Genomic DNA, 24,833 nt, shown 5'->3' with positions numbered 1-24,833 from the left:
AGCAACTAATGAGCCGCGAACAAATATAAAGTAACGATCGTCGTGTTATCAAACAGAAAAAACGGTCCAACCGTTAATTTGTTACAATGTTTATTTGAACATTGATGTAAACACTTCTTACATGCTTTTCTGTGTCTCATTACACGGCACAAGACCAACAGGCACTGCAGTGACGGCATCCTCAAAGCTACCTTGTAGTTTCCTTAACAGAATTCTCTTAAAACAATGACATGACACCAGAACGATGAGACACAGCAACTCACTGAAATGCTAATCGATATGTCATTAACACTTATTAGGGTCCCTTCTTAGAGGTCTTCTTGTCAGTAACCGCCCTACAACATGTCTTCACCGGACCAACAAGGAGAGTAAAAAGTGTTGCACCTAACGGTGATATAGACTTTAAATTTGATCCGCAAAATATAAAGTTTGAATCATTGAAATCACTGCGAAGCGCAGGACTTCCATCATTTCTGCCCCTAGTTGCTTTGCCCCGCACTCGTAATCCCTGACAATGAGTGAAGAGATCCTTAGTCATGTGGTTTTGTTTACTGGCTTTGGTCCGAATAAGGAAAGGTTGCTTGACAACAGTCTGAATACAGTCTGAACCCAAGTGGACCGAAAGGACGAAGAAGATACAAAGCACAAAAATCATCTCAATCCCCCGCATGACCCGTACAGGTGCATTTTTGGGGTATTCCGGACCGTAGAGTCGTGGAGAGGAGTTCCCTTCACACTCGTACAGCCACCTCAAAGGACATCATGAAAATGGAACGTACCATTAATGTGCTTGTGGTAAGTGTATCATGAAGTATTCATAAGGCTCATGGAAGTTGTACATACTTATGACATTTGGATAATGCTGTTGTATGGTCCCCATACTCTACACTCTAGCTGTTGCTAAGGTGAGAGTACTGGCTCCTTACTAAGTGCACATGACTGCTACATATACAAAGGTAGGGTGTGCAGGTGACACACAAGTGTCCAAAGGTTGGCTGTAGGATTCCCAAATCAACTATGCTCTGATTGCCTATTTTTTAAATTTCTAACAGTTAAGCTCAACGCAAGGACCATGCTCCTTGTGAAAGTGCACAGGATTTGGGGTGGGGGTTTAAAAAAGTTTTTTAAAAAAATTAAGTCATGCCTACGTCTCACTTACTTCACTCTTACTTACCCTTGCCAGTTATATACTGTAATTTCCGGACTACAAGCCGCTACTTTTTTCCTGTGCTCACAGCCCTGCGGCTTATTCTGTGACGCGGCTAATTTATGGATTTGATTGGCGGCCGCCATGTACGTACATTCGGGCTCGGTGAATGGTTTTGTATGCGCCATCCACCACCAAGCACAAGTCATTTTTTTTAACACACCTCTGAGCAGCCAAACAGCATGGATCTCACTTCAGGACTTAGACACTTCAGTCATGGTTCAACAAAAAGAAACACGCATGCCCGGCCGCATCCCAGAATCCTTTGGTGCCATTAGACCCAACGTGCACTTGATCGCCGCTACAATACGATAAATCTTTCAAGTTAAAAGCAATCGTTAAAAGCAGCGTGAAAAAATCCCCCATCAGTAAATGGAAATGCCGGTCAGCTGCGTGACGGAGAGAACAGCGCATGCTCAGAAGTGTATTTACCTCTGAGTCATAGTGACTCGGCTGGCTGCACGTAAATATGTGTGAATAACATCAGCCTTTATTTTGTCGGGACACAACTGGAAACACAAATCCATTTGGTCGTTTTTACGGTTTCTGACTGAGCGGAATTTTGCATTGAAAAGCTCACAGCCGCCGTGTGAGCTTTTCGGATAGGAAGGGGAGACAAGGAGCCCGCTTGGCGAGCGCGGAGCGCAGAGGCGTCCGGGGAGCAACAAGTGTTTGTTGTGAAAGGAAGCTTCTGACGAACGCGCAGCGCTGAGGCGCGCGTATCGCGCTGAGGCGCGCGCTATTTTACTGATGTTTTTTAACCAGCCCCGTTAGTACCATAATGCTGCCGCGACACAAGTGGAAGGAGAGCTGTTCCTTTTCACCCCTCCATGCACTGCTGCTCCTTGCTCATTCTTAAACACGAACAACAGTGTGGCGAGCCGGGCGTTGGCCCCGCCTTTAGCCCCTAAGACTCATGGGAAATGGGGGATCGCGGATGTAAATTTCCTCATCATAACTGAGGGATGTAATGTTGATTATATGGTTACTGTTATTAATTTTATGTATGATACCTAGTTTGTCAATAAGTTAAAAAAAAATAAAAAAAAAAAAAAAACAAAAACCCATAACTGAGGAACTTGTGAACAGAATAGAGGTCCATGCTGTTTCAGATGTGGGTGTAATTAGATACATGAGCTTGAGACAAGGCCAGTATCTGCCCACAGTGTGGTAATGAGCCATGCACACTCTGGTTGTCAGGACGCGCTTTGTCGAGGCAGCGGCTTGTATAATGATGCGGCTTGTGTATGTACAAAAATATTTAAGCACGTTAAAATAGGTGGGTGCGGCTTGTAATCGGGTGCGCTTTATAACCCGGAATTTACGGTAGGTGTTCGCTGCAACATGTCACACACAGCATGCTCATAAGTACATTAACACTTTAACACTTTTTCCTGACGTTTTCACTGAGCAGTCTACAACCTTGTGTGGTCACCTGCGTACCCCCAGTTTGCTTATTTTTCACCAGCAAGCAGCACTTATCCACCTGTAAGGGCAGTTGTGACTAAGGCTTCAGACTCATTATTCCAATCAAGACAGATCAGCACACCATCAAACTTACATACAAAAAAACATTCCCACATTTTCCAAGAAAATTACAAAGAAAGAAAAGTTCTTACAAAGGATATCAAAGTACAATATTAATCACCTTATTCTTGTCTTGGACAACAAGAACCTTTCCAGTAGATTCGTCAACAACTGCACCTGCAGAAAAAAAACATTCAGTTTTATTCCATACAGCAGCAAAGGCATTAGAAACTGGTACAGAAAATAACACAGCATGGTTACTGCTGCATTTGACTTGTTGGCTTAATTTATGGAGTTATTTATATTTCAAAGAGTTTTGCATCTGTCAACAAATGTGTGCATGTGCACAAAAAATGTGCTTTTGCAAAACCAATATGACTGAAAATAGTTTTGTGCAAAATAGAATTAAAGCTGTAAGAATGTGTTATTCAAAACATTCTAACTATTGATTTTAAATTGTTCTTTCCTTTGCTCCTTGCAGTTAATTTTTTTTACCAAAACCTGGTTTACTTTGCACAAGCAATCTATCATGTCATCATGAGAAACCCACTGAACCATAAAAATGGGTCCATTAAGAAAGACAGCTTTCAAGGTTATTTGTGGTGCATCTTGAGTTTTGTCACTTTACAATAATTTCTAAAAATAAAAGCCCCACACAACTGTAATATTTCATTTTCTATATCATGATCTTATCGATTCTGAGTCTTTTCTATCAAAGTCAAACCTTGAAATTGTTATGCATGCATGTAATGTTTTATTGTCCAGACTGAATTATTGCAGCTCCTTATATGCCGAGTGGCCTAAAGCTGTAGTGAATAGGCTGCAGCTGGTTCCAAATGCAGCAGCTAGATTTATCTGGTGCTAAGAAGTTCGAGCATTCAACCGCGATCCTGGCCTCATTGAATTGGCTGTACTTCATTTTTATTAAAAGGATGTTTTACCGTTAAGTCACTCTCAGGTACGGCACAGTCTTACCTTTATAGTTTGCTTTAAAAAACTTTGAGATTTTTTTTGCTAAATTGGTTCTGCTCCACTGTGATTTAGTATGTTTTTTTTTTACTTGTCCTGTCCAACAGCTGAGCATACAGATGAGAGCTGAAAGCCTCTTTTGTTGGACATATTTTAATGTGTCTTAGTAGCTGTCTAGCATACCTTTTATTCTGTTTTTAATTCTTGTTTAACGGTTTTAATCCTTTTTATGTTTGATCTCTTTAATGATTTATTATAGTATTATGTACTGTTAGACCTTGTGTACAATACTTTGGGCTGCCTTGGATGGTGGAGGAGGTTGCTCTAGAAATTAACAAACAAAATGAAACTTGAAACAAGTTATATTTGGATGATACAATAATTTTAGATTGGAATATTACCAAGAAACAAAACATCTTTGTATACGATCAGACCCAGTGTGCCTGCAGAGAAGAAAATTACATCCTGACTTTGCTTCACACAGGTGAAGTGACCACGAGGGTGGGGAGTGTCTCGCATGCGCTTGTTTCACTCGCATGCAGAGGGTAGATGAGGAGTGGACAAAAGAAATTCCCAAGAGGAGAGCAAATTACCGTAGAGAAATTTCTGAGACAAGATCTGCTACGTCACCTGGACTGATGTGCTTCACGAGGTTCCCATCCTGGAGCCAGGCCTGAAATTGGGACCTGCAGTCGACTGCCAGGTTTCCTCCCACAAGGCTCAGGCAGGGTTACCCTAAAAATGCTGCATGTTATTGTCTTTCTAGAGCCCTAGTTGCAGGAAGGACTACAAAGGGCCGATACTGTGATCTGGGCAGTCATGGTCCCATTTACCCATGGGCACATCCAATTACAGTGGTGGCGGCTCTGCTGCCATGAAAGGCATTAACCAGACAACTAGGAGCAATTATGGGGTTCCGTGTCTTGGCCGATGACATTTACACAGGTGCAAGCAAGGTGGGAACATTACAATTAGATGTAAACCACTTCACAGCCACCCACATTGGCATTAAAAGAATACCTGAAGGGGCGTAATTGGGAAGAACGGCAACCCTGATCGAATGCCATTCATCAATTTTCTTATGCACATCCAAGGCATGGGAGTATGGAGTCCTATGCTGTTCATAATTAAAAAAATAAACATTTAATTCAATAAATAAATATGATCTCATGCAAATACACAATCAACCAATAAATCTCTCATAAATATATAAAAAGATCGTGAAATTGGGAAAACCTGCACACAGATTTTAAAATTAGCCATGTCATTCAATATATTTCATTTTGCTTTATAAACCTGTTCATTATTTTAAAACAGCATTTTAAAATATTCATTTTAATCATGTTGATTATTATAATTCTGTCTTTTTTCACAACCTTAGATTTCAAAATAAATATTTTCCAAAGTATCTTTGTTTTTATTTCATGTTGCTGTTTTTCAGAATGACTGCTTTATTTCATGAAGAGCTTTTTCAGGAAAATGGGTCTGTCTGTCAATCAGTGAAAGTGGGCGGGATCTAAACGCTCATTGGCTCAACCATGGAAATCGACTCATATTCCTCGATACCCGCTCAGCGGTGTGCCAGTCAGAGAGATGACATATTTCAGCGATATCTGCACGGCTTTACTGACATTAGAGGATCAAATAGAGACAAACTATCTGTCTGCTGCAGAAGATGTAAACATGGACGACTATGTTATTGTAGTTTGAGGGTTTGTGTGGACCAAACCACAAAGGAGCTCCAGTCGTCCACATCTTGAAGTCCTCCGTTGAAACACTCCTCATTCTCACGCCATTCACTCAGAGCTTTGCTCTCCTCTGCAGCTAACACAGCTCTGCACTCTGTGCTCACAGATCCAGTCTGACGTCACATCGTGCCTTACACTGTGTGGGCTGACGGGAGGCGAGCTGGCAGCCAGACCGGCTGGGGAAAGCGGAACAAGTCTGCTCAGCCTCCTGAACCTTATGATATTTTTCTATTTTCATTGAGACAATGATTATCATCAGGTCCACTGATTTTATTTTTACCTCTCGGGAAAAAAGGTGAACCTTTCCTCCTGCGATTACATTTCTGACCGTGGTCGGAAAACGCAGCGGAGATCCGGGGTTTGATTTGGGGTTCACTTCTCCGTTTGGACGCCTCCAGAGCGGGTTAAAAAAAGAATCTGGCTCTGTACTTTGGAGGAAACCTTTTTTTACCATTACTTTTTCGGCGAACTGAGCAACATACCCTTAACTTGCGCTCACACACACACACACTTGCTGTGCGCTCTGATTTAAACGTAATTTAAGAGGTAGTTTCACTGCAGGGGCTGAAGCAGAGACTCTCTGGGATGATCTCATGAACTCAAACATGGAAACATTGTTATCATGTGGAACTATTCAAAATAAATAAACCTGATCTCTTAACATTCTCCGTGTGCATTGTGCATCCATGCATTGTAAGTGAGATAATCACAGACACCCGCTCCATGTGGCTATCAGGTTAAAAACATTAGCTGGTAGCTCCTCCCACATGCGGCATGGTGCGTTCATGGAACTCCAGTTCATAGGAGCTTAGTGGAACTCCAACAGCCACCCAGCCTAACTTAGACCACTACTATAAGTTCATGAGAAGATGAAAACCGCCGAACCGACCACAGAATCACCCGAATTATGCATACTCGCTCAAAGCCACTTCTATCCGCAAATTTAGAACCAAAACTGCCCAATTTCTGGTAACACTGTGGATGTGTTGAGGTGCATACTCCCCCTAGTGTTGAGGCGTGTGCATTGCGCCGTCACGTTCACTGAAGCGACTCTGATGGATGTAGTCAGGGTGCTGCTGCTTATGTCTGAGTGTAGGAGTAACCAATCACAAAGGTCTCTCCGTCTTGTCTGGTTTGATTGACAGAGTCCTTCTCCTGAAAAAGCTCTTCATGAAATAAATGAGTCATTCTGAAAAACAGCAACATGAAATAAAAACAAAACTACTTTGGAAAATATTGATTTTGAAATCTGAGGTTCTGAAAAAAGACAGATTTATAATAATATTCCACATGATTAAAATGAATATTTTAAAATGCTGTTTTAAAATAATGAACAGGTTTATAAAGCAAATATATTGAATATTGAATATAATGGCTACCGTATTTTCCGGACTATAAGTCGCTCCGGAGTATATGTCGCACCAGCCCAAAAATGCATTATAAAGTGGAAAAAAACACAGATAAGTAGCACTGGACTATAAGTCGCATTTTGAAAGGAAATTAATTTGACAAAATCTGAGACCAAGAACTAATAAGTTCCACAACCTCATATGACACAATCATAGCAGACTGTTTATCTCATAATTTCACAGTTATTCTTTCTCATACTTATTCATTTATTCCTTTCATGAAGCATCATTGGCCAACTAATACTCTGTTTTCATCCTGTATTTGTAGAAACAGTTGTCATTTTTATTGCATTTCTGAATGAATCATTGGAATGAAATCATTGGAAAATAGAATATTATGTTGTTAGCCTTCAAGATCTTACTGTAAAAAAAGTTTGCTGATTCTCTGAGTCACTTAACATACTTTTAACACTTAACATACCTCATACATCAAATTGACCCAGGAACATCATCTCTGTTCCTCACAAATGAACATAACAGGAGGGTTAACAATGTATTTATTTCAATTTATTTCTAATATAAGTCGCTGCGGAGTATAAGTCGCACCCCTTGCCAAACCATGAAAAAAAGGGAGACTTCTAGTCCGGAAAGTACGGTAATTTAAAATCTGTGTGCAGGTTTTTCACCATTTCATGATCTTTTTATATATTTATGAGAGATTTATTGACTGATTGTGTACTTGCATGAGGTCATATTCATTTATTGAATTAAATATTTATTTATTTAATTATGAACAGTATAGGACTCCATATGGGAGGAGGGCAGCAGTCTAAGCAAAGATGCCCGGACTTCCCTCCCACTGACAACTTTTTCCACCTCCTCTGGGGGAACCCTGAGTCATTCCCAGCCCATCTGAGAGATGTAACCTCTCCAGCGTGTCCTGGTTCTTCCCCAGGACCCCCGCCCAGTGGAACATGCCCGGAATAACCTACCCAGGGAGGCTTCCAGGAGGCATCAGAACAGAAACCGAAAGCATTTCCTTCACAATGGTTCAACCATTGGCCAATCTCATCTCCAGTGCCCTGGAATAGACTTTCCCAGGAAGGCTGAGGAGTATGATGTCCTATTAGTCGGAACACACTCTTGAAAAAGGGACCCACCACCAGCCCAGTAGTACAGTTCCAAGACAACACCATGTATAGCTGTAGAGACGTGTCAGCCAAAACACTCCACATCCAAAGACTTGATATATTTGGACTTCATCCACTCCCAGTGCCTTGCCAGAAATCACTTCTTAGGTGACTTAAGCTTGATGATGGACAGCACTACCCCAAAGTCTTCAGCCTCTGCTTCTTCAAAAGGAGGTAGTCAGCAGGACTGAGGAGATCCTTAAAGTAGTCTTTCCACTACCCCACAATATCCCCAGTCAAAGTCAACAGATCCCCACCTGCACTGAAAACAGTGTCTGAAGGAATTACTTTCCTCACCAAAAGTGCCAGATGGTTTCCCAGAATCCCTTTGAGGCCAATCGTTAGTCCTTTTCTGTGGTCTCATTGAACTCCTCCCAGAACAGTTTTTACCTTCTCAACAGCCTTGACTTAGTAGGAATCCATCTTCAGCTTAAAGTCATCTCCTACTTCCGATGTACACCACTGGGTTTCAGGGATTCCCACAGTGACAGGCACTAGACACCTTGCAACAGCAGCTTCACACCGCAGCAAAGACAATGGAGGTTGAGAACATGGTCCACTAGGACTCAATGTCCCTAGCCTCGTATGGTACCCGTTTAAACACTGCAAAAAATAGCCCCTTAGAAAAAAGTAGAACTTGGAATTTTGATTTGTGGAGGTGATTTGAACCCAGTTCTAAACAATTTAAAGGCCAGAACAAGCCTTAAAAAGTATAAGAATGAAATATAAATTAACAGATCTAAACATTCTCATAAGAGAAACTGGACTGTGTGATGTGTAGAGGGAACTACACCCATCAGAGAAAGATTACACTTAATATTCAACAAATCATAAAGTACATTCGAGGATAGATTTTATCTTAGTAAATAAAAGACAGATAGAGAGTTTTGAACTGCAATATAGGAACGACAGATATATTAGACCATATGAGAAAAATCTGCGATATGCAATATCAGTGTTTGAAACTGGGATGACGGTATGGCTTGCGATAAATCCACAAATTGCAAAGCAAAAATACAAATATGTTTCCATCTCAATGTGATGATTTATTTCAATAATTCAACATAACATAAATTTAGGTGCAAGTTTTTTTCAAAAAGAAGAAAAAATATTTAACAAAGTACTTGCCAAAACTAAGATGAATGATTAAGAAAAAATGGAAAAAGGTAAGACCTTTAGTTCTGGCCAAAATTTAGATGAACAATGAAGAAAAAATATAAGAGGCCCAAAAACATAAATGTAACATACTGTGAACAATAAAGAACAGTATCAGTATGTTTCACTAAGGCAAGTTCTTTGAAAGGAAAACCAACATGTTTACTTTTGATGGTTTCAAACATGTGCACTGACATGTTACTATGTTTCCTGATGTACTGAAAAGTATCTCTGAAGGTGAGCTGCTTGCAGGTATCCTTGCAAGCCTGCACAGCTGTGGGAATGTAATTTGGTGGAGTTTCCACCATGCCAAGGAGTCTTCTTCACTGTCTAGGGTTGCAGGCAGCATGTAGCTATTAAGCTCAGCTTCTACAGCCTCTGACAGTTGCGCAACAGATAAGCTGGGGAGTGGGCTTGTCTTGAAGAAACTCCCTTTTTTGCCTTTTTAGCGGAGCACTGGGTGGTCTGAGCTTCTGCATCCGTGGAGGTTCTCTCCTAGAACGAAAAGTAAAATATGAGGGAAAAAAAACATTTTGGTCAAAATAAAAATTTCTGGGGAAAAAAGGAATGCATGAATAACCTTTGGTGCCATTGCTTGCATTTCTGACAGCACCCTGGTCTTGATGTTTGAGACTTGATCGGTGCTGATATAGTTGGCTTTAAAATCTTGGATCCATAAACCCCAATGACTTTTTTGTTTGATTGATTTTGTCAAATCACTGTCCACTTCCTTCTCTGCGAGCATGGATGTCTTCATCAGATGGATGAAGACTGGTTTCACATCTGAAACACTAACATAACTCTCACCCGACACTGCATCTGTAAATTCTTGCAGAGGGTGTAATGCCTGGTTGACAGATTCCAGTACATCCAGATCCTGCCAAGTAGGATTCAAATGCCTTGATTTCTTGTCTGAGAGGACATCTGAAATAGCAAATGACATCAGAAATTTGCAAAGTCCAATGGCTTGAGCAATGCGGGCATCATCTTTGATGGTATTTTCCTGAATACGAGGAAGATACAGAAAAAAAAAACAGGTTTAACAGTTACATTGTTTTTTTTAACAGTTACATGTGTTTTATTTCACCTTTAACATGCCTTAACATAATGGCCATAACTATTATACATCATTTTGAATAGGACTCATATGATTAAAACTAATATAATAATTAAAATAATTTTTAAAGTCATTACAAGTTTTCTCTAATAATACTGTCATATTAAGAACATAATTTTTCATTGTTAAAAAGATCTGCCTTAAGTTAAATAAACTCACCGATTACAAGGTGCAGCCTGTGTCCGAAACACTGAAGCCTGACCCACTTGTTCAGCTCTGTGACCCTTACTACATTTGGATCGTTGTCCGTGGTGATGCACACCTGTCGCTCTTCTGCAAGTTCCCAGCTTGCCAGCAAATCCAGTAATCCGTGCCCTAGGTTTTCACTCGTATGCGACTCCGGGAAATACACCGTCTCCAGACAGGGCGTTTGTACTTCAAAGTCCACAGTGAGAAAATGCACAGTAAAACTCCAATACGGTTCAGTCGTGCGGATTGACCACAGGTCTGTGGTACTTGCGAAAAATCCAGCCTGGCTCAATTCCAACGTAACTGTCTTGCGACACGTCTCTTACATTTGTGGAATGGCGACTTGTGAAAAGTAATTTCGTGACCGGATCTGATATCTCCGGTCCATTTTCTTAATCAAATTGACAAAGCCTTGTCGGCTCACTGTATTTATGGGCATCATGTCCTTTGCCAAAAAAAAGTGAAATTGCCTCCGTTATTTCTTTGTGTCGCTTAGAAGACTTTTCATAAATGGTCCCACTTGCAAAACTATGAAATACCGACGTCTGTTGGACTGCTGTGCTTTTCATTTTTTCGGAGTTAGCAGGCGGTGTTTTGCTCTCCCTAGCTGCCATGAACTCTTTGAACAGGTCTTCAGGGTTGTATTGAAGGTGACAGTGGAGATTGCTGGTGTCTCCTCGGGTGGTTGCCACAGCTGTTCAGCATTTTTTGCATAGTACCTGTGTTTGGAGAACGTCATCTGTCCTGAAACCAAAGTACCGGTGCCTCCAAATAACCGACAGGCTTTTTTTTTCCCTCCACAAGCACATCTTTACAGATGTTGCTCTCAGCCATTGCATGTCTTGTTTGCTCACAAGTCGGTAACAAAAAATAAAATAAAAAAAGTAGGTTTTTTTTCTTGTTACTCCCGCATCATGTAGAAGGCGGGCATCTAACACAGAGGGCTCCAGTATATTTGTCAATGACATGAAGAGCTTTATTTGATTCGTTACTTCAAACTACAAAGAGATAGTTTAGCATTTCTGTAATCATATTAGGAGAACACTTATCCCCATTTATGCTTCCTTATATGGTAAGCATACGGCATTGGCCCGATACCGCAATAACGACAAATTTGCGGTTAATTGTGCAAGCCTAATTGGCATCCTTAGTAACGAAAAGGTAGTGCAAGAAAAAAAAAAGAAATTAAAGAGCGTATTATGTTCAACAAGGATGTCCAAAGAGAACCAACAATAATACAGGATACCGTCAAAGCTGATGTGACGGGGGAACATTATATCTAGGATTTGAAGACAAAAAGTCACACAAACTAAATTACAGTAGAACAAAAACTGAGGAGCCTCGAGAAGCAACACCATTCAGATAGAATTGAAGAATTCACAAAAAACATTAAAGAGATTTAAAGATTAGACTTAACAGTAGAAGAGATTGAAAACAAATTAAGGTTCACAAATCTTTTCTGAATCGGGATCCAAGGCAACTAAAATCCTAGCAAAGCGCCTAAGATCACAGAAGATGAGGAATTTAATTCACAAAATCCGAGAGTTATATACCAATGTGAGCCGCACAAATGTAAAAAAATATTTCTTGATTACCGTACTATAAAACTCAATGGCCGAATTTGAACCAGTAAATGAAAAAGAAATCACAGACTTTCTGGCTAACCTATATCTGCCGTCTTTTGGAACCATTCAAAATAACACTTTAACCTCACCTATCACTACAGAAGAACTCAACAAGCTATATGGAGACTGAACTGAAGAGTAATAAAAGCTTTGGGAGTGAAGGCCACCAAACGAATGGTACAAAACAGTCAAAGAAGAACTTTTCAGTCATTCATTCATTCATCTTGTAATCCGTTTTATTTCCTTTCTGAGTCATGGGGCTACCGCAGCCTCTCCCGGCCACTTGCGGGCAAAGGCAGGGGACACCCTGGACAGGGGTCACAGGGCCACAATCACACACCTTAACCTATGAGGCATGTTTTTGGACAGTGAGAGGAAGCTGGAGTCCCCGAAGAGAACCCACACATGCACGGGGAGAACATGTAAACTCCACACAGAAAGGTCCCCTATTGATGCTTTGCCTCAGGTCCCCCAGCCGGGACCCAAACCGGGGGCCTTCTTGCTGTGAGGCAAGAGTTCCAACTTGCTCCTGTATTATTAGATTCATTCAATTGGAAACATTAAAAAAGCCAAAACTCCCCCATCAAGGAAAGAAGCAATTATTTCGGTTCTATCAACAGAAGGGAAAAATAAGGAGTACTGTGAGGGCTATCAACCAATTTCTATTTTAAATCTGGATTATACTGATTTATATCAATAATCATTAAATGACTGGAATGTTTTCTCCCTGAACTGATAGACGAGGACCAGACTGGTTTAATAAAGGAAAGACGAACACAAGATAACGTGACACATTGAAAAATAATAAAGATCTATAAATTCAACATTCCTGCAGTTTTAATTAGCTTAGTTCAGTGGTCGACACCTTGTACTACTCAAAGAAACATTTGGATCAGTTTAAAAATTAAACACAGGGAGCCGCAACACCCTTTGGAAAACGACGACCAGGAGGACCAGGAGATGTTCTGCATGATGAGGCTTTGATTCACTTCTTATTCAACCTTATTCAACATGAGCTTCCTCTTTAGAAGAACTTTCCATCCCATAACAGACTCTGGTCCACCTTCACAGCCGCAGACATGCCCCCTCAGCGCCCACCCACCCAGCCAGGTGCAGAGGAGTGCTATTGACTCTTTATTAACCCGTTCTGGAGAATCTAATGGTTTGAAGGGGAAGTGAACCCCGGAGGAGGATCTGCTTCCGGTCCCCCGCACTTCTGACCACGGTCGGAAAGGGAGAAAAAAAAAAGTAATCGCGGGAAAGGTTCAACACCCCGCTCGGCCATTTTGCTGGAAATTTTTTCAAAAACCGCCCGGTTGCGATAAGAGCCCTGGAGTTTGGCCTCAATAGAGCTGTCACCCCAAATATGAATCAAATCGGTGACCTCGCTTCCCTTCCACTGACTGGTCTCAGCAGCATCGTCTGCCATGGTTGTTGTTTCCGTTTTCATTCCCGCCTACTTCAACGCAGAATTATGATGTTTGTAGCGTATCAAAGTACGGGTCGGATTCATGTGACCTGGCCGGTCAGAAGGCGGTCGCATTTAAAAAGATCGGATACGTATCGGATTCAGGACCACATACCCAAGTGGCCTGGTCAGGGCTCCAGACTAACTTTTTTCACTAGGAGCACTGTGGCCCCCAACTGAAAATTTTAGGGGCACAACCAGAAAATTTAGGGGCACATACCATAGATCAACATGCTAACCAAATCTACTAATTTCCACTGTATTACTAATAAATACTTTAATAATAGATGCAGAAATTACAATGTGCTGTTTCAAATTCAGTGTCACATTTTATTCAGCACTTTTGCAGATGTAACAACAAGGTAAACTGACAGAAGATGGTAAACTGTAAAAGAACGGGCGCTTTCACTGGAGATCAGAACAATCGTTATAGATACCCGAGATCAGAGAAAGGCTTAAATACTGATTGAAATTCATGTTGGTGACACCAAATAGGTACAGCCAAGATGCACAATAAGCGTGTTTGAGATCACCCAGATGGACGCAACGCTGTTCAGATCACCTGGTGTGAGACGTATATTTTTGTTTTTGCTCCAACATCACCTGTCAATCATCACAAAAATATCACGAGAAAGGGGAGGGAGCAAGGCCCTAACCTACGCGAACGCAGATGGAAATTTAGCACTGAACTGACTGAAAGCTGCCCTGATGACTACAAAACAATGCATTATGGGACATGGGTCCTGATGGGTTTTTGTAGTTGAGTGATCAATTAAAATAATTAAAAATACCAATTAATCAAAAAAATGGCTACATTCATTACAAAACATTCAAATAAATATAAAATATATAAAAAGACAGATTATACTGAGGGGGAGAGGCATATTAAAACTAAATTGAACTGATTTGAACTCCAACTTTCTGTTCTCCTTTAGTCTCGCTGCAGATTCGCCTTCATCCCCCCGGCCTGGTCTCCCAACGATCCAAGGGAGGCGCTGGTTCATCTTAAACACGTCTTTCGTTGCATTTTCCCCACGTGTTTTAAGTGCGTCTAAGACTAAATCTAGTTGTCACTCGCATGTTCAAGCCCCGTTAGCTGTCACGTATGTAGGTGTGGGACATTTATTCTCCGCAGTGACGCATCTCCCGCGGGACTGGTGTGCTGCAGTGACAGCCGTGCATGAGAACCGTTTGGTCGGGGTTGATACGCCGCCTCGCGGCTAACCGTAACCATAACCTTAACTCTCCTCCGGGTCAGAGAAAAAGTTCAGTAGCTGCTGCATGTAATTAGAAAATTAGTAGCGAATAAATACGTTCTAAAAAGGAAAGTAAGGAACTCCTTAATGTGGTCTGGGGAGGGGGCTGTCAGGTTTCCTGCCTTAAATATTCTCCTGCTTTCAAGCCCGGTCAATGTCACGCCCCCAAGAGTCATTTACCCCACTCAGGGCTCCAGACTGCGAGCAATTGGTCGCATTTTGCGACCAAAATTTGAGAGTGTGCGACTGAATTTTACATCCAGTCGCACATGTGCGACCAGTAAATTTGCCTCCCCCACCCTTCGTATTTTTTATACATCAAACGTGGAAGGGGCACGTCAATGATCAATGAAATAATCAATGAGACGCAAGCCACACGGACGCAGGCAGACACACACACTCGCGCACATACTCATGAAACGCGAGCACGTACACTCTCGCGTTATACCTGTCTGTGAGGCGGCCACTGCGTGAGAGAAGAATAGGGAAAGCCACTGGGAGTGGCTAAAATGCGTGTAGGGGGAGGGGCCTAGAGATAATCGGGTGCGCGTAAACATCTGTGGGAAGGAAACGGAGACAAATATCACAACCTGATATGTGCGTCTGAACTATGGGTAAGCGGACTATTGATTCGTTCTTCCGACCTGCGGCTAGTGTAACAGTGCCAGAGTGTACAGCAGGGGTCTCAAACTCGCGGCCCGCAGGCTATTTGCGGCCCCCACGATATTTTGCGGTTCCCGCCTTAATATGAAGGTTTAATGTTACTGCAGCCCGCCAGTTTGTATGAATTACACTTTTTCATCGTCGTGCGCGGAGCTGACATAGCAACCAATCACAGTGGGGTATATGATTTTTGGGGGCGGGACAATGACCGGGCTTGAAAGCATGACACCTGACAGCCCCCTCCCCGGACCACATTAAGGAGTTCCTTACTTTCCTTTAGAACGTATTTATTCGCTCGTAATTTTCTAAATACATGCAGCCCGTGCTGAACTTTTCTCTGGGCCGCACAGAACCGGAGGAAGGTTTAGGTTTTGGTTACGGTTACGGCGGCGCATCAAAGCGTTTATGCCGTTACGGCAGCACACCGCTCCTGCGGGAGTCGGGTCAGCTGAGGAGAATAAATGTCCCACACCTACATGCGTGACAGCTAACGGGGCTTGAACTTTAAACACGCTCGAGCAAAAACAACATTAGTTTTAGACACACTGAAAATACGTGGGGAAAATGCAACGATAGACGTGTTTGAGATGAACCGGCACCTCGCCTGGATCATTGGGGAGACCAGGCCGGGGGGGGGGGGCTGTGAGATGAAAGCGAATCTGCAGCAAGACTGAAAGAGAACAGGAAATCGGAGTTGTCCTTAACATTCAATTTAGTTTTAATATTCTTCTCCCCCTTAGTATGATCTGTGTTATTATATATTTTATGATTATTTTAATGTTTTGTGATGTATGTAGCCTTTTTTAATGAATTGGTATTTTAAATTATTTTAATTCATCACTCCACTACAAAAACCATCAGGACACATGTCCCATAATGCATTGTTTTGTAGTCTGTAGGGCAGCTTTCAGTCAGTTCATTTTCCAGCTGTGTCCAGGTAAGTTTGCCCCTTGCTCCCACCCCTTTCTCGCGATATTTTTGTGATGATTGACAGTTGATGTTGGAGCAAAAACAAAAATATATGTCACACACCAGGTGATCTGCGCAGCGTTGAGTTCACCTGGGTGATCTCAAACACGCTTATTGTGCATCTTGGCTGCACCTATTTGGTTTCACAAAGATAAATTTCCATCCGTTTTCTTTACTTATTTGTACTGTCATGACAGTGATGGTGCTGTCAGTTTACCTTCTTGTTGCATCTTCAAAAGTGCAGAATAAAATGTGACACTGAATTTGAAACAGCACATTGTAATTTCTACATCTATTATTAAAGTATTTATTAGTAATACAGTGGAAATTAGTAGATTTGGTTAGCAAGTTGATTTACGGTATGCGCCCCTAAATTTTCTGGTTGTGCCCCTAAAATTTTCAGTTAGGGGCCACTGTGCTCCTAGTGAAAAAAGTTAGTCTGGAGCCCTGCCACTGTGATTGGTTGCTTTGTCAGCTCCGCGCACGACAATAAAAAAGTGTCATTCATACAAACTGGCGGGCCGCACTAACATTAAGCTTTCATATTAAGGCGGGGGCCGCAAAATATCATCTTGGGGGCCGCAAATAGCCCGCGGGCCGTGAGTTTGAGACCCCTGCTGTAGACTCTGGCAGTGGTACACTAGCCGCATGTCGGAAGAATGAATCAATAGTTCGCTTGCTCATGGCTCAGACGCACACACGTATAAGATTGAAATGATATTTGTCTCTGTTTCCTTCCCACAGATGTTTATGCACCCTCAATTATCTCTAGGCCCCTCCCCCTCCACGCATTTTAGCCACTTACAGTGGCCATTCCCTATTCTTCTCACACGCATTGGCCGCCTCACAGACAGGCATCACTCAATGAAACACGAGTGTGTGCTCGCGTCTCATGAGTATGTGCGCGAGTGTGTGCGTGATGGCGTGCGTGTGCGCTCGCGTCTCATTGGTTATTTCATTGCTCATTGACGTACCCCTTCCTTGTTAAATGTATAAAAAAAATACGGAGAGTGGGGGAGGCAAATTTACTGGTGGCACATATGCGACTGGATGTAAAATTCAGTCGCACACTCAAATTTTGGTCGCAAAATGCGACCATTTGGTCGCAGTCTGGAGCCCTGGGCCTGGGTTGCATTTGAAAAGATCGGATCTGTGTCGTTCAGACTGTCATGAAAAGATCAGATACAGGTCGCATAGGGGCAAAAAAAATTGGAATTGGGTCGTTTCAGCCTGCAGTGTGAACGTAGCCTAAGTTTATATGATAAGTCAAAAAACCGAATCATTGATTCAGGTTGGGTCCAAATTAATCTAATTATGCCCTGCAGCAGCAGTCACTGACTGCAAGGACCACATTGTTTTCGCAGTTGGAAAGATTTCTGCGCATTTGAGCGAAAACTTGGCCCCCGCCACATACTCGATGCACACCTCAATGTGCACACACCTAGGATAAATTGAAAATGAATTTTCCACAAAGTGAACACAAGTGACATCTAGATATTTAATATTTCCTAGTGCATGTCTTCCTACATTTGAAAGAGGCTTAGTGCGAAATGTGAAAGCGGTATTCCCAAATGTAAAAAACTTAGTGTGATATAATTCCATAATTCCAGCCAGAGACAAATCACATTTGTTTATTTCTCCTCCATGATCAAATTGGTTGGCACTTTTGTGAATTAAAAAGGATGCCATCCATACGTCCCTAGTGAGTTCCTGATTCTTTGACCTAGTTTAACTCTAAATGCGCCTTCAATGGCTGCACATTATGTATGTAAAATCAGTTGTAGAGACTTGCATAACAATCCATAAACAGGAGAGTTATGAATGCGGAAGCCCGAAACATGCATTTCATTGATCACTTCAATGATTGCAGAAAGCGGTGTGGACATAGCTTTACATAATAAGCTGATTGCTTAACAGCAGCATTAAGGCCCGTACAAACCGGGACGAATATTCGCCAGGCGTTATTCGCCAGCGTTTTTCGCCACGTTTTTTGTGTTCACACCCAGGCGATTTTCGCTGACGATGAGCCGAGCGAACATGCAATTTCATTCCCTGACATTAGATGGCGCTTAATGTAAAACAGAAATACTCCTGTACACAAGGTGGCGCTGTGCAATTTTGCGCTTCTTAAAGTCGCTTTTCACTCAGAAGAAGAGAGCAAGTATTTACGAGCTTGTCAGAATAATACAAAGAAAACATGAATATTTCAAGCACCAGTTGCTCCAACTGGTGCTCTGTTCGGGGATATTTTAGAATGCCCGTCATTATTTCTTCGCGGCAGTGTAGACACTACTTGGCGTCTATCTTCTTCGCTGGTATGTGTGCTCACAAAGGCAGTTTTGTGTTTGAGCGCCCCCAAGTTGTGTTTTACTGTAACTTCAGAAGCTCCAGACACGTGTGCAAAAGCGCCATTCTCATTGGTCGTATAGTTTTCGACGCGGCGCGTCGAACCAAAAAAACGAACCCGAGGCGTTTTTTAAAAAGTGACGCTTTGACGCGTGGCGTTTTTTCGCGTCGTTGTGCACATTCACATTGGTGCCCTTTGTTTAGTCACGAAGCGTTAAACGTCGGCGAATATCGCGCGCGAAATTCGTCCCGGTGTGTACGGGCCTTTAGTCTTCTTTGATTCCTTGGTTTGGTGGATAATGCATCAAAGGTTACTCCCAAAAAAAGAGAAAGAACTAATAAGAGTGGTGTCTGTCTAGCACTTTAGACTGAATCAGTCTCAAAGGGCTAACTTCAATGATAGTGCCAGCAAAGTCCAGGGCTGAAAGGTTGAGTTTGGCCTGAGAGGACGGGGAATTTAAAGTTCAATCAAGGTGAAACCCACTGAAAACAGTAACATTGTTAAAGGAGTTTATGCAGCAGCCAGTGACTTGATTACAACAACAGAATCTAAGAGAACATTATAATACATTTTTAATTTGGTTGCTTCAGCAGGTCTGAGTATTTTAGAATAGAATGGAATGCCTTTACTGTTACTATACACATGTACAATTCGCATCACACGTGCATACAGAGAAATGAAAGTCGATCTCTGTTGAGTGCAGACATGCATAAGAAAAATGTAAAATTTACAAGAGTACAAAAATGTACAATAAAAAGATTTAGCTAAATAAGTTTCACTTTCCACAGTGTGGTTGGTATTGCACTAGCTATGCCGATGATAGCAGAGATGATATTGCACATAATGAGATGTGCAAATGAGAGAGAGAAGGAGAGAGACATGGGTGCGTGCGTGTGGAGCTGTCAGTTACTGAGTGCATTAATGTTGTATTGATTTTACTTTTTGATTGAATTTACTGATGACTGTCTCTGCTCTTTAACACTGGCAAAGGAAGTTCCTACCAGGAAAATAAAGTAAGTTTGATATGATTTAAAATCTTTGTTAGCCAAAACGAGAGTTTAAAATAGACTTGCTTGTTATTCTTGTCTTTGTTGCTTATCAAAATAAAGATATGAGACTTTAATCTTTACCTGCAACACCGACTTGATGAGTAGCAAATAGAGGCAGTCTGCTTTCTCCTTCTCCCAGCCACAATGCCAAAACAGCGTGGTCATTTTTGGCGTGGTGAAACATGAAGCCATGCTCTGAAGCAGCAGCTGCACATCGGCTCAGTAAGATGGGTACTCGAAGCCACACTGCCACCCTCTGATCTGCTTTCCACTGAGCTAACGAGTCTGCAAAAGTCAAGGTAAATATGAGTTTTACACACATTTTTATGCACAAAAAAACCAACGATGAAATATAAGGAATGTATGTTTATGGCATACATTTCTGTGCATGTTTCTAAAGGTCTGTGGTTACATGAAAGAAATAATTATCGATCAATAAATAGTGATGGTCTTAAGATGAGTTTGCTTATTTTTGTGTTGTTGATTAGTCTTCAAGCAATGTCACCAGAACATAGTGCTTAGGTTACATCCTCCTACAACTGCTAAAAATAAAAAGTTCTTGATCTCATGTCAGTGGCGAGTCTTTAAAAGCAATGCACATCCCTCTTAACATTGGGAGTTGGGTCATCTAGACCCACTGGACAGTGCGCTGAACCTTTTTCCCATTCAATGATTTGTTATCTTCACTGGTGTCCATGATTACATGAAATCGTCTTCACCTTTATCCACCTTTGTCATGCTAGGGATAGCATGTCAATGTAAGGATCGGGTCATCTGGACCCCATAGGATAGCACAAGGGTTAACCCATAAGACCCATTTTTTCAGGCCCCACTCCGATCTTTTTTATCTGTTTCAAAGCGTTCCCAGAGGTCTTCTAATTATGATTAAACCGTTTTAGCAAAAATAAAAAATAAACAGTTTTCTAGGACATAGTTTCTGCAGAGAAGCAGGAGTTTAGCAGAAATTCACCTCTGAGTTGTGGACTGCTGGCATAGAGTAAGACAGCGCTCATTTCCCATCGGCCCTATGTTTAACCGCTCTCCTGTTAGCTCACAGCCATTCTGGAGTTGCTCATGGTGAGAGGCTGCTAGCTTACAGGTAGCAGGAGACAAACTGGTGCCTCGGCGGCCCAAACCCTGGTCATGGAACTTGGCTTTTGGCACATGGAATGTCACCTCTTTGGGATGGAAGGAGCCTGAGTTAGTGCGAGAGGTTGAGAGATACCGTCTAGATATAGTCGGGCTCACCTCCACACACAGCCTGGGGTCTCAATCTCAGTCTTAGAGAGGGGTTGGACTCTCTACCACTCTGGAGTTGCTCATGGCGAGAGGGGGGCTGGTGTGGGCTTACTCATGAGCCCCCAGCTCAGCTGCCAAGTGTTGGAGTTCACCCGGGTGGATGAAAGGGTCATGTCCCTCCGCCTTTGGGTGGGGTACAGGGTCTGACTGGAATTTGGGCTTACAGGCCAAACAGCAGTTTGGAGTACCAGACCTTCCTTACCCACCCTCTCAACCAGACAGCATTTAACTCAGCAGTTTTACATAGTCACTTTCTTTTACAATTCTGTCAATGCATTAAGGATTTGAAAATGATTGACATACAAACTGCTAAATGTAAAGCACTTTTTTGAAACACAATTCTACAATAATGATTAATTAATGAATACAAGAATGCAACATTCAGAGTCCCTGAGATGATGTTTGTTTTGTTTGCTTTTTCTCAGAAGGGGTGGGCGCACTAATGCAACCATGGTTGTTTATTATTTTAGGTGCACCATTGAAAAATCCACTCGCAGGTACACGCTCTAGAGCCGGACCCTACAGCTGAGATAGAATCCCCAACAGTGATTATCAGCCTCCAGCTGCAGACCCTGCTGCTGCACCAGAGCCCCCTGGTGGAGACAACCAGAATGTGCCTGACTCACCAGCTGAGAATTAAACAAGAGAGACAACAGCCTAGGTGGCCAGTGACTGAGCTATCAGGTCAAACTCTACTCCTTCCTCACCCATTGCACCTGAAGGACCTGTGGAGGACACATAACAGCGACTGAAGCCTTGAAGGCAGCCCACCAAGACCTTTGACCTATGACCCAGCTTGGCATCCCATCTTGTTACAGTGTTCAGTCTGCACCACAACTGTTTCCTATGTACGAGCTGGCTGCCACTGGACCAGCCATTGGTCCTCTTCCCCGCTACCAGAGAGACATCTTGAGAGGCATGATTTACAATTGAGTGGACAGATGATTAATCTGCATTCTAAAAATAAATTACACTATTTATTAAAGTTTTAAAAATGACCAAATAACTTTGATTTTCAAAGACAAAAAGTCAGGAAAAATATACTGATACATTACAAAGAAAAACCAATAAATAGTGGATCCTCTGTCGTCATTTTCCCGCTGAGACTTTGAGACTGCAGCTCCTAAAACGTCTAAGTTTGCACTAAAACTGAGCAGATGTATCCTTCACGTCTGTTTCTCATCCAGTAACAATGAAAAAAGCAAATTCTTATGTCTTCTGTGTCAGCTAGGCATTCATCTGCGTTAACTTTTCACCACAACAGAGTTCCCTCGTTTATTGCTGGAGTTAGGTTTTAAAAATAACCGTGGTCGGTGAAATCCACGGAGTCTGATTCCAGACGTTTATGGCAGTAAAACTCCTCACTGCACACTTTTTACACTTTTCTCAGATATACATGAACATTTTCACACTTTTCTCTTGTTTAAATTCTCAACCCTTCATAGAAATTAGGTCAGGATCTTAGAAGGAAAAAAAGAACTGATCGATCACAGATTTCTGTAGATCTGGGGGGTATTCCAGGAAGCAGGTTATGCTAGCTCCCACGGTAAGTTTGAGGCTAAAGAAGTTCATAACCTTAGTTTTCGGTTCCAGAAATGGAGGTATGTTTCAGGGTAGGTCAAGTTGCCATAGCAACTCATGCTCTGAACATAACCTGGTCTAGAGCAGGTTTATTTGAAGGTTAGTTTGTTTTCAGAGAGGTGAAGCAGCATGGCGTGTCCATTTGAAGATGATTTAGTGGATGAAGAAGCTCAGATAATACTTAATACTAGTAAATACTGCAGTCTAATATTATTGTGGATTGAACCATTTCTTTACCATGTGAATGTGCCTGACGCAGTAACGGAGTGGATGACGTCACAGGCCGCGTCTGCTTTGTTGGTTGGAGAAATATAAGCGTTGATGGCGATAACGTTTGCAAATTCCCATGGTAAGTAGTATGGGCGAATTCTGATGACAAAAAAAGCTCCACGTGTGTGCAATCCGGACGTGGAGCTTTTGCCATCGGACTTCAATGACAAATAATAATTAAAAAAAAAAGTATATTCACCTTATTTAATTTATATATTTTTTATTGCAAAATATAGTTACACCTTATGATGTGGATTTCTCAAAAACCATACAGTAAAAAAATTAATGTTTTTTTCCTGGTAGTACTCTTTAAAGTACTGAATAGTACTAAACAGAATTGGTTATTTGCAAAATTGAAAAAAAAGGGATTTATGAAAAGAAAAAAAAAACTACATACCGGTACTTTCAATGGTAGTAGTCTATGAAGTGCTTAGTAGGTCTGTAAGGAATGGTGAAGTACTAAATTGAACAACAGGTTTTATTCATTTCCAAAACTAAGGTCCAGGTTACCCCTTTTATGATATTTCAGATGTGGATTTATATCAATGCGTTCAAGATATTTAAAAAGGGGATATTTCCAAAGAATGTATTATTCAAAAATCATCCAGTAAAAAAAGTGTATATTTCAATGGCAGTGTGAGCTGTGAACCTCACTGCATATCTCTGGACACAAATCCCGATGCTCATTTAAGTAAATCACTATTGGTTCACAGACATACTTAGTACCACATAGAGTACTACCACTGAAAATATGAAGTTTTTTTACCGTATGATTTTTGAGTAATCCACTAATGAAATATCAGAAAAGGTGTAACATTGACATAAATTAGCAGATTTTGATTGAAGAGGTTATTTCAGTGGTAGTACTTTGTGAAGTACTCAGTAGTAATATGAAATAATATCATATTCCTGCTCCTGGAAGAGCAGGTTATGGTCAAAGTTAAAGCAAAAAAAGAAAAATAGGTAATTTGCATTTTTATAAGTCATTGCATTAGTGATCATTTTCAAATGTTCACAGTCCCTGTTCCATGTCATCTGCATTAATAGTAACATCATTACGTTTGCTAACAACAGCTTTCCTAAAGCTCCACAGACTCCCAGCTTTTTCCAGAGATTGCTGCCCTGCTATTGAAGCAATTCTGTAGCATAATTCAAAATAAAAGTCAAAACCAGAAATGCCTTTTCATTTTCAAAATGAAGCTGCATTTTTTGACTCAAAATTTAAATGAAAAATAAATCCGCCAAGATGCTTTTACAGTTTCTTCTTCAACACTGCTTATTCTGTCACTTAATTAAAATGATAATTTTACACAGCTTCTCAGGACTACGTAGCAGCATTTCCGCCTTCTGCCTTCTAAAAAAAATATGAGCGGGCAGGCCCTGAATAATAATCACAACAATAAAAAGCACATTTAGAAGATAGATGGTTGGACCAACCAGCAAACGCGAAATGCTAAGTCAAACTGAATAATGCGACAATGTTCGCAGGGTGGATGTGAAAATGAAAATACAATCCCCTCTTTGCATTTTCATTTTAATTTTGAGGCATTTGACGCAGCTACGTTTTGAAAATGAAAAAGCATTTCTGTTAATCCATTTTAATTTTCAAATTAGACATTTCTAAATGAATTGTGCTACACATTTACCAGAGAACTTTTTGAAAATGAAATGTTACCAAAAATACCATTTTCATTATCATTTTAATTAAGTGACAGAATAAGCAGTGTTGAAGAAGAAAAGGAAAAAGCATTTTGGCAGATTGCTTTTTCATTTTAATTTTGAATCAACGAATGCAGTTACATTTTGAAAATGAAAAAGGCCAGGGCTCCAGACTGCGAGCAATTGGTCGCATTTT

At 41.4% G+C, this 24,833-nt stretch overlaps 1 protein-coding gene and 1 long non-coding RNA gene across 3 annotated transcripts in view; one reads left to right on the top strand and one right to left on the bottom strand.

Moving 5' to 3' along the window:
• nudt6 (nudix (nucleoside diphosphate linked moiety X)-type motif 6) overlaps nt 1–24,833 on the bottom strand; it is a 29,632-nt gene that overhangs the window by 2,505 nt on the left and 2,294 nt on the right. Inside the window, exons 2-3 of one of the 2 annotated variants that reach the window (XM_078953787.1) lie at nt 19,910–20,113; nt 2,856–2,911 (exon numbers count right to left, since the gene is read on the bottom strand). In XM_078953787.1, the coding sequence (XP_078809913.1) occupies nt 2,856–2,911; nt 19,910–20,113 (260 nt within the window). The remainder of the gene's footprint in view (nt 1–2,855; nt 2,912–19,909; nt 20,114–24,833) is intronic. The other variant, XM_078953788.1, reaches the window with a different exon arrangement.
• LOC144994797 (uncharacterized) lies at nt 19,996–22,204 on the top strand. The gene is made up of 2 exons (XR_013658442.1): nt 19,996–20,127; nt 21,598–22,204. It is a non-coding gene; the product is annotated as an uncharacterized LOC144994797 (long non-coding RNA).

Source organism: Oryzias latipes, chromosome 10 (genome assembly GCF_053564925.1).
Source record: "Oryzias latipes strain Hd-rR chromosome 10, Olatipes_Hd-rR_3.1".
NCBI classification, from domain to species: Eukaryota; Metazoa; Chordata; class Actinopteri; order Beloniformes; family Adrianichthyidae; genus Oryzias; species Oryzias latipes.
Note: the sequence above shows the minus strand (reverse complement) of the source record. Positions and strands in the feature narration are given on the sequence as shown.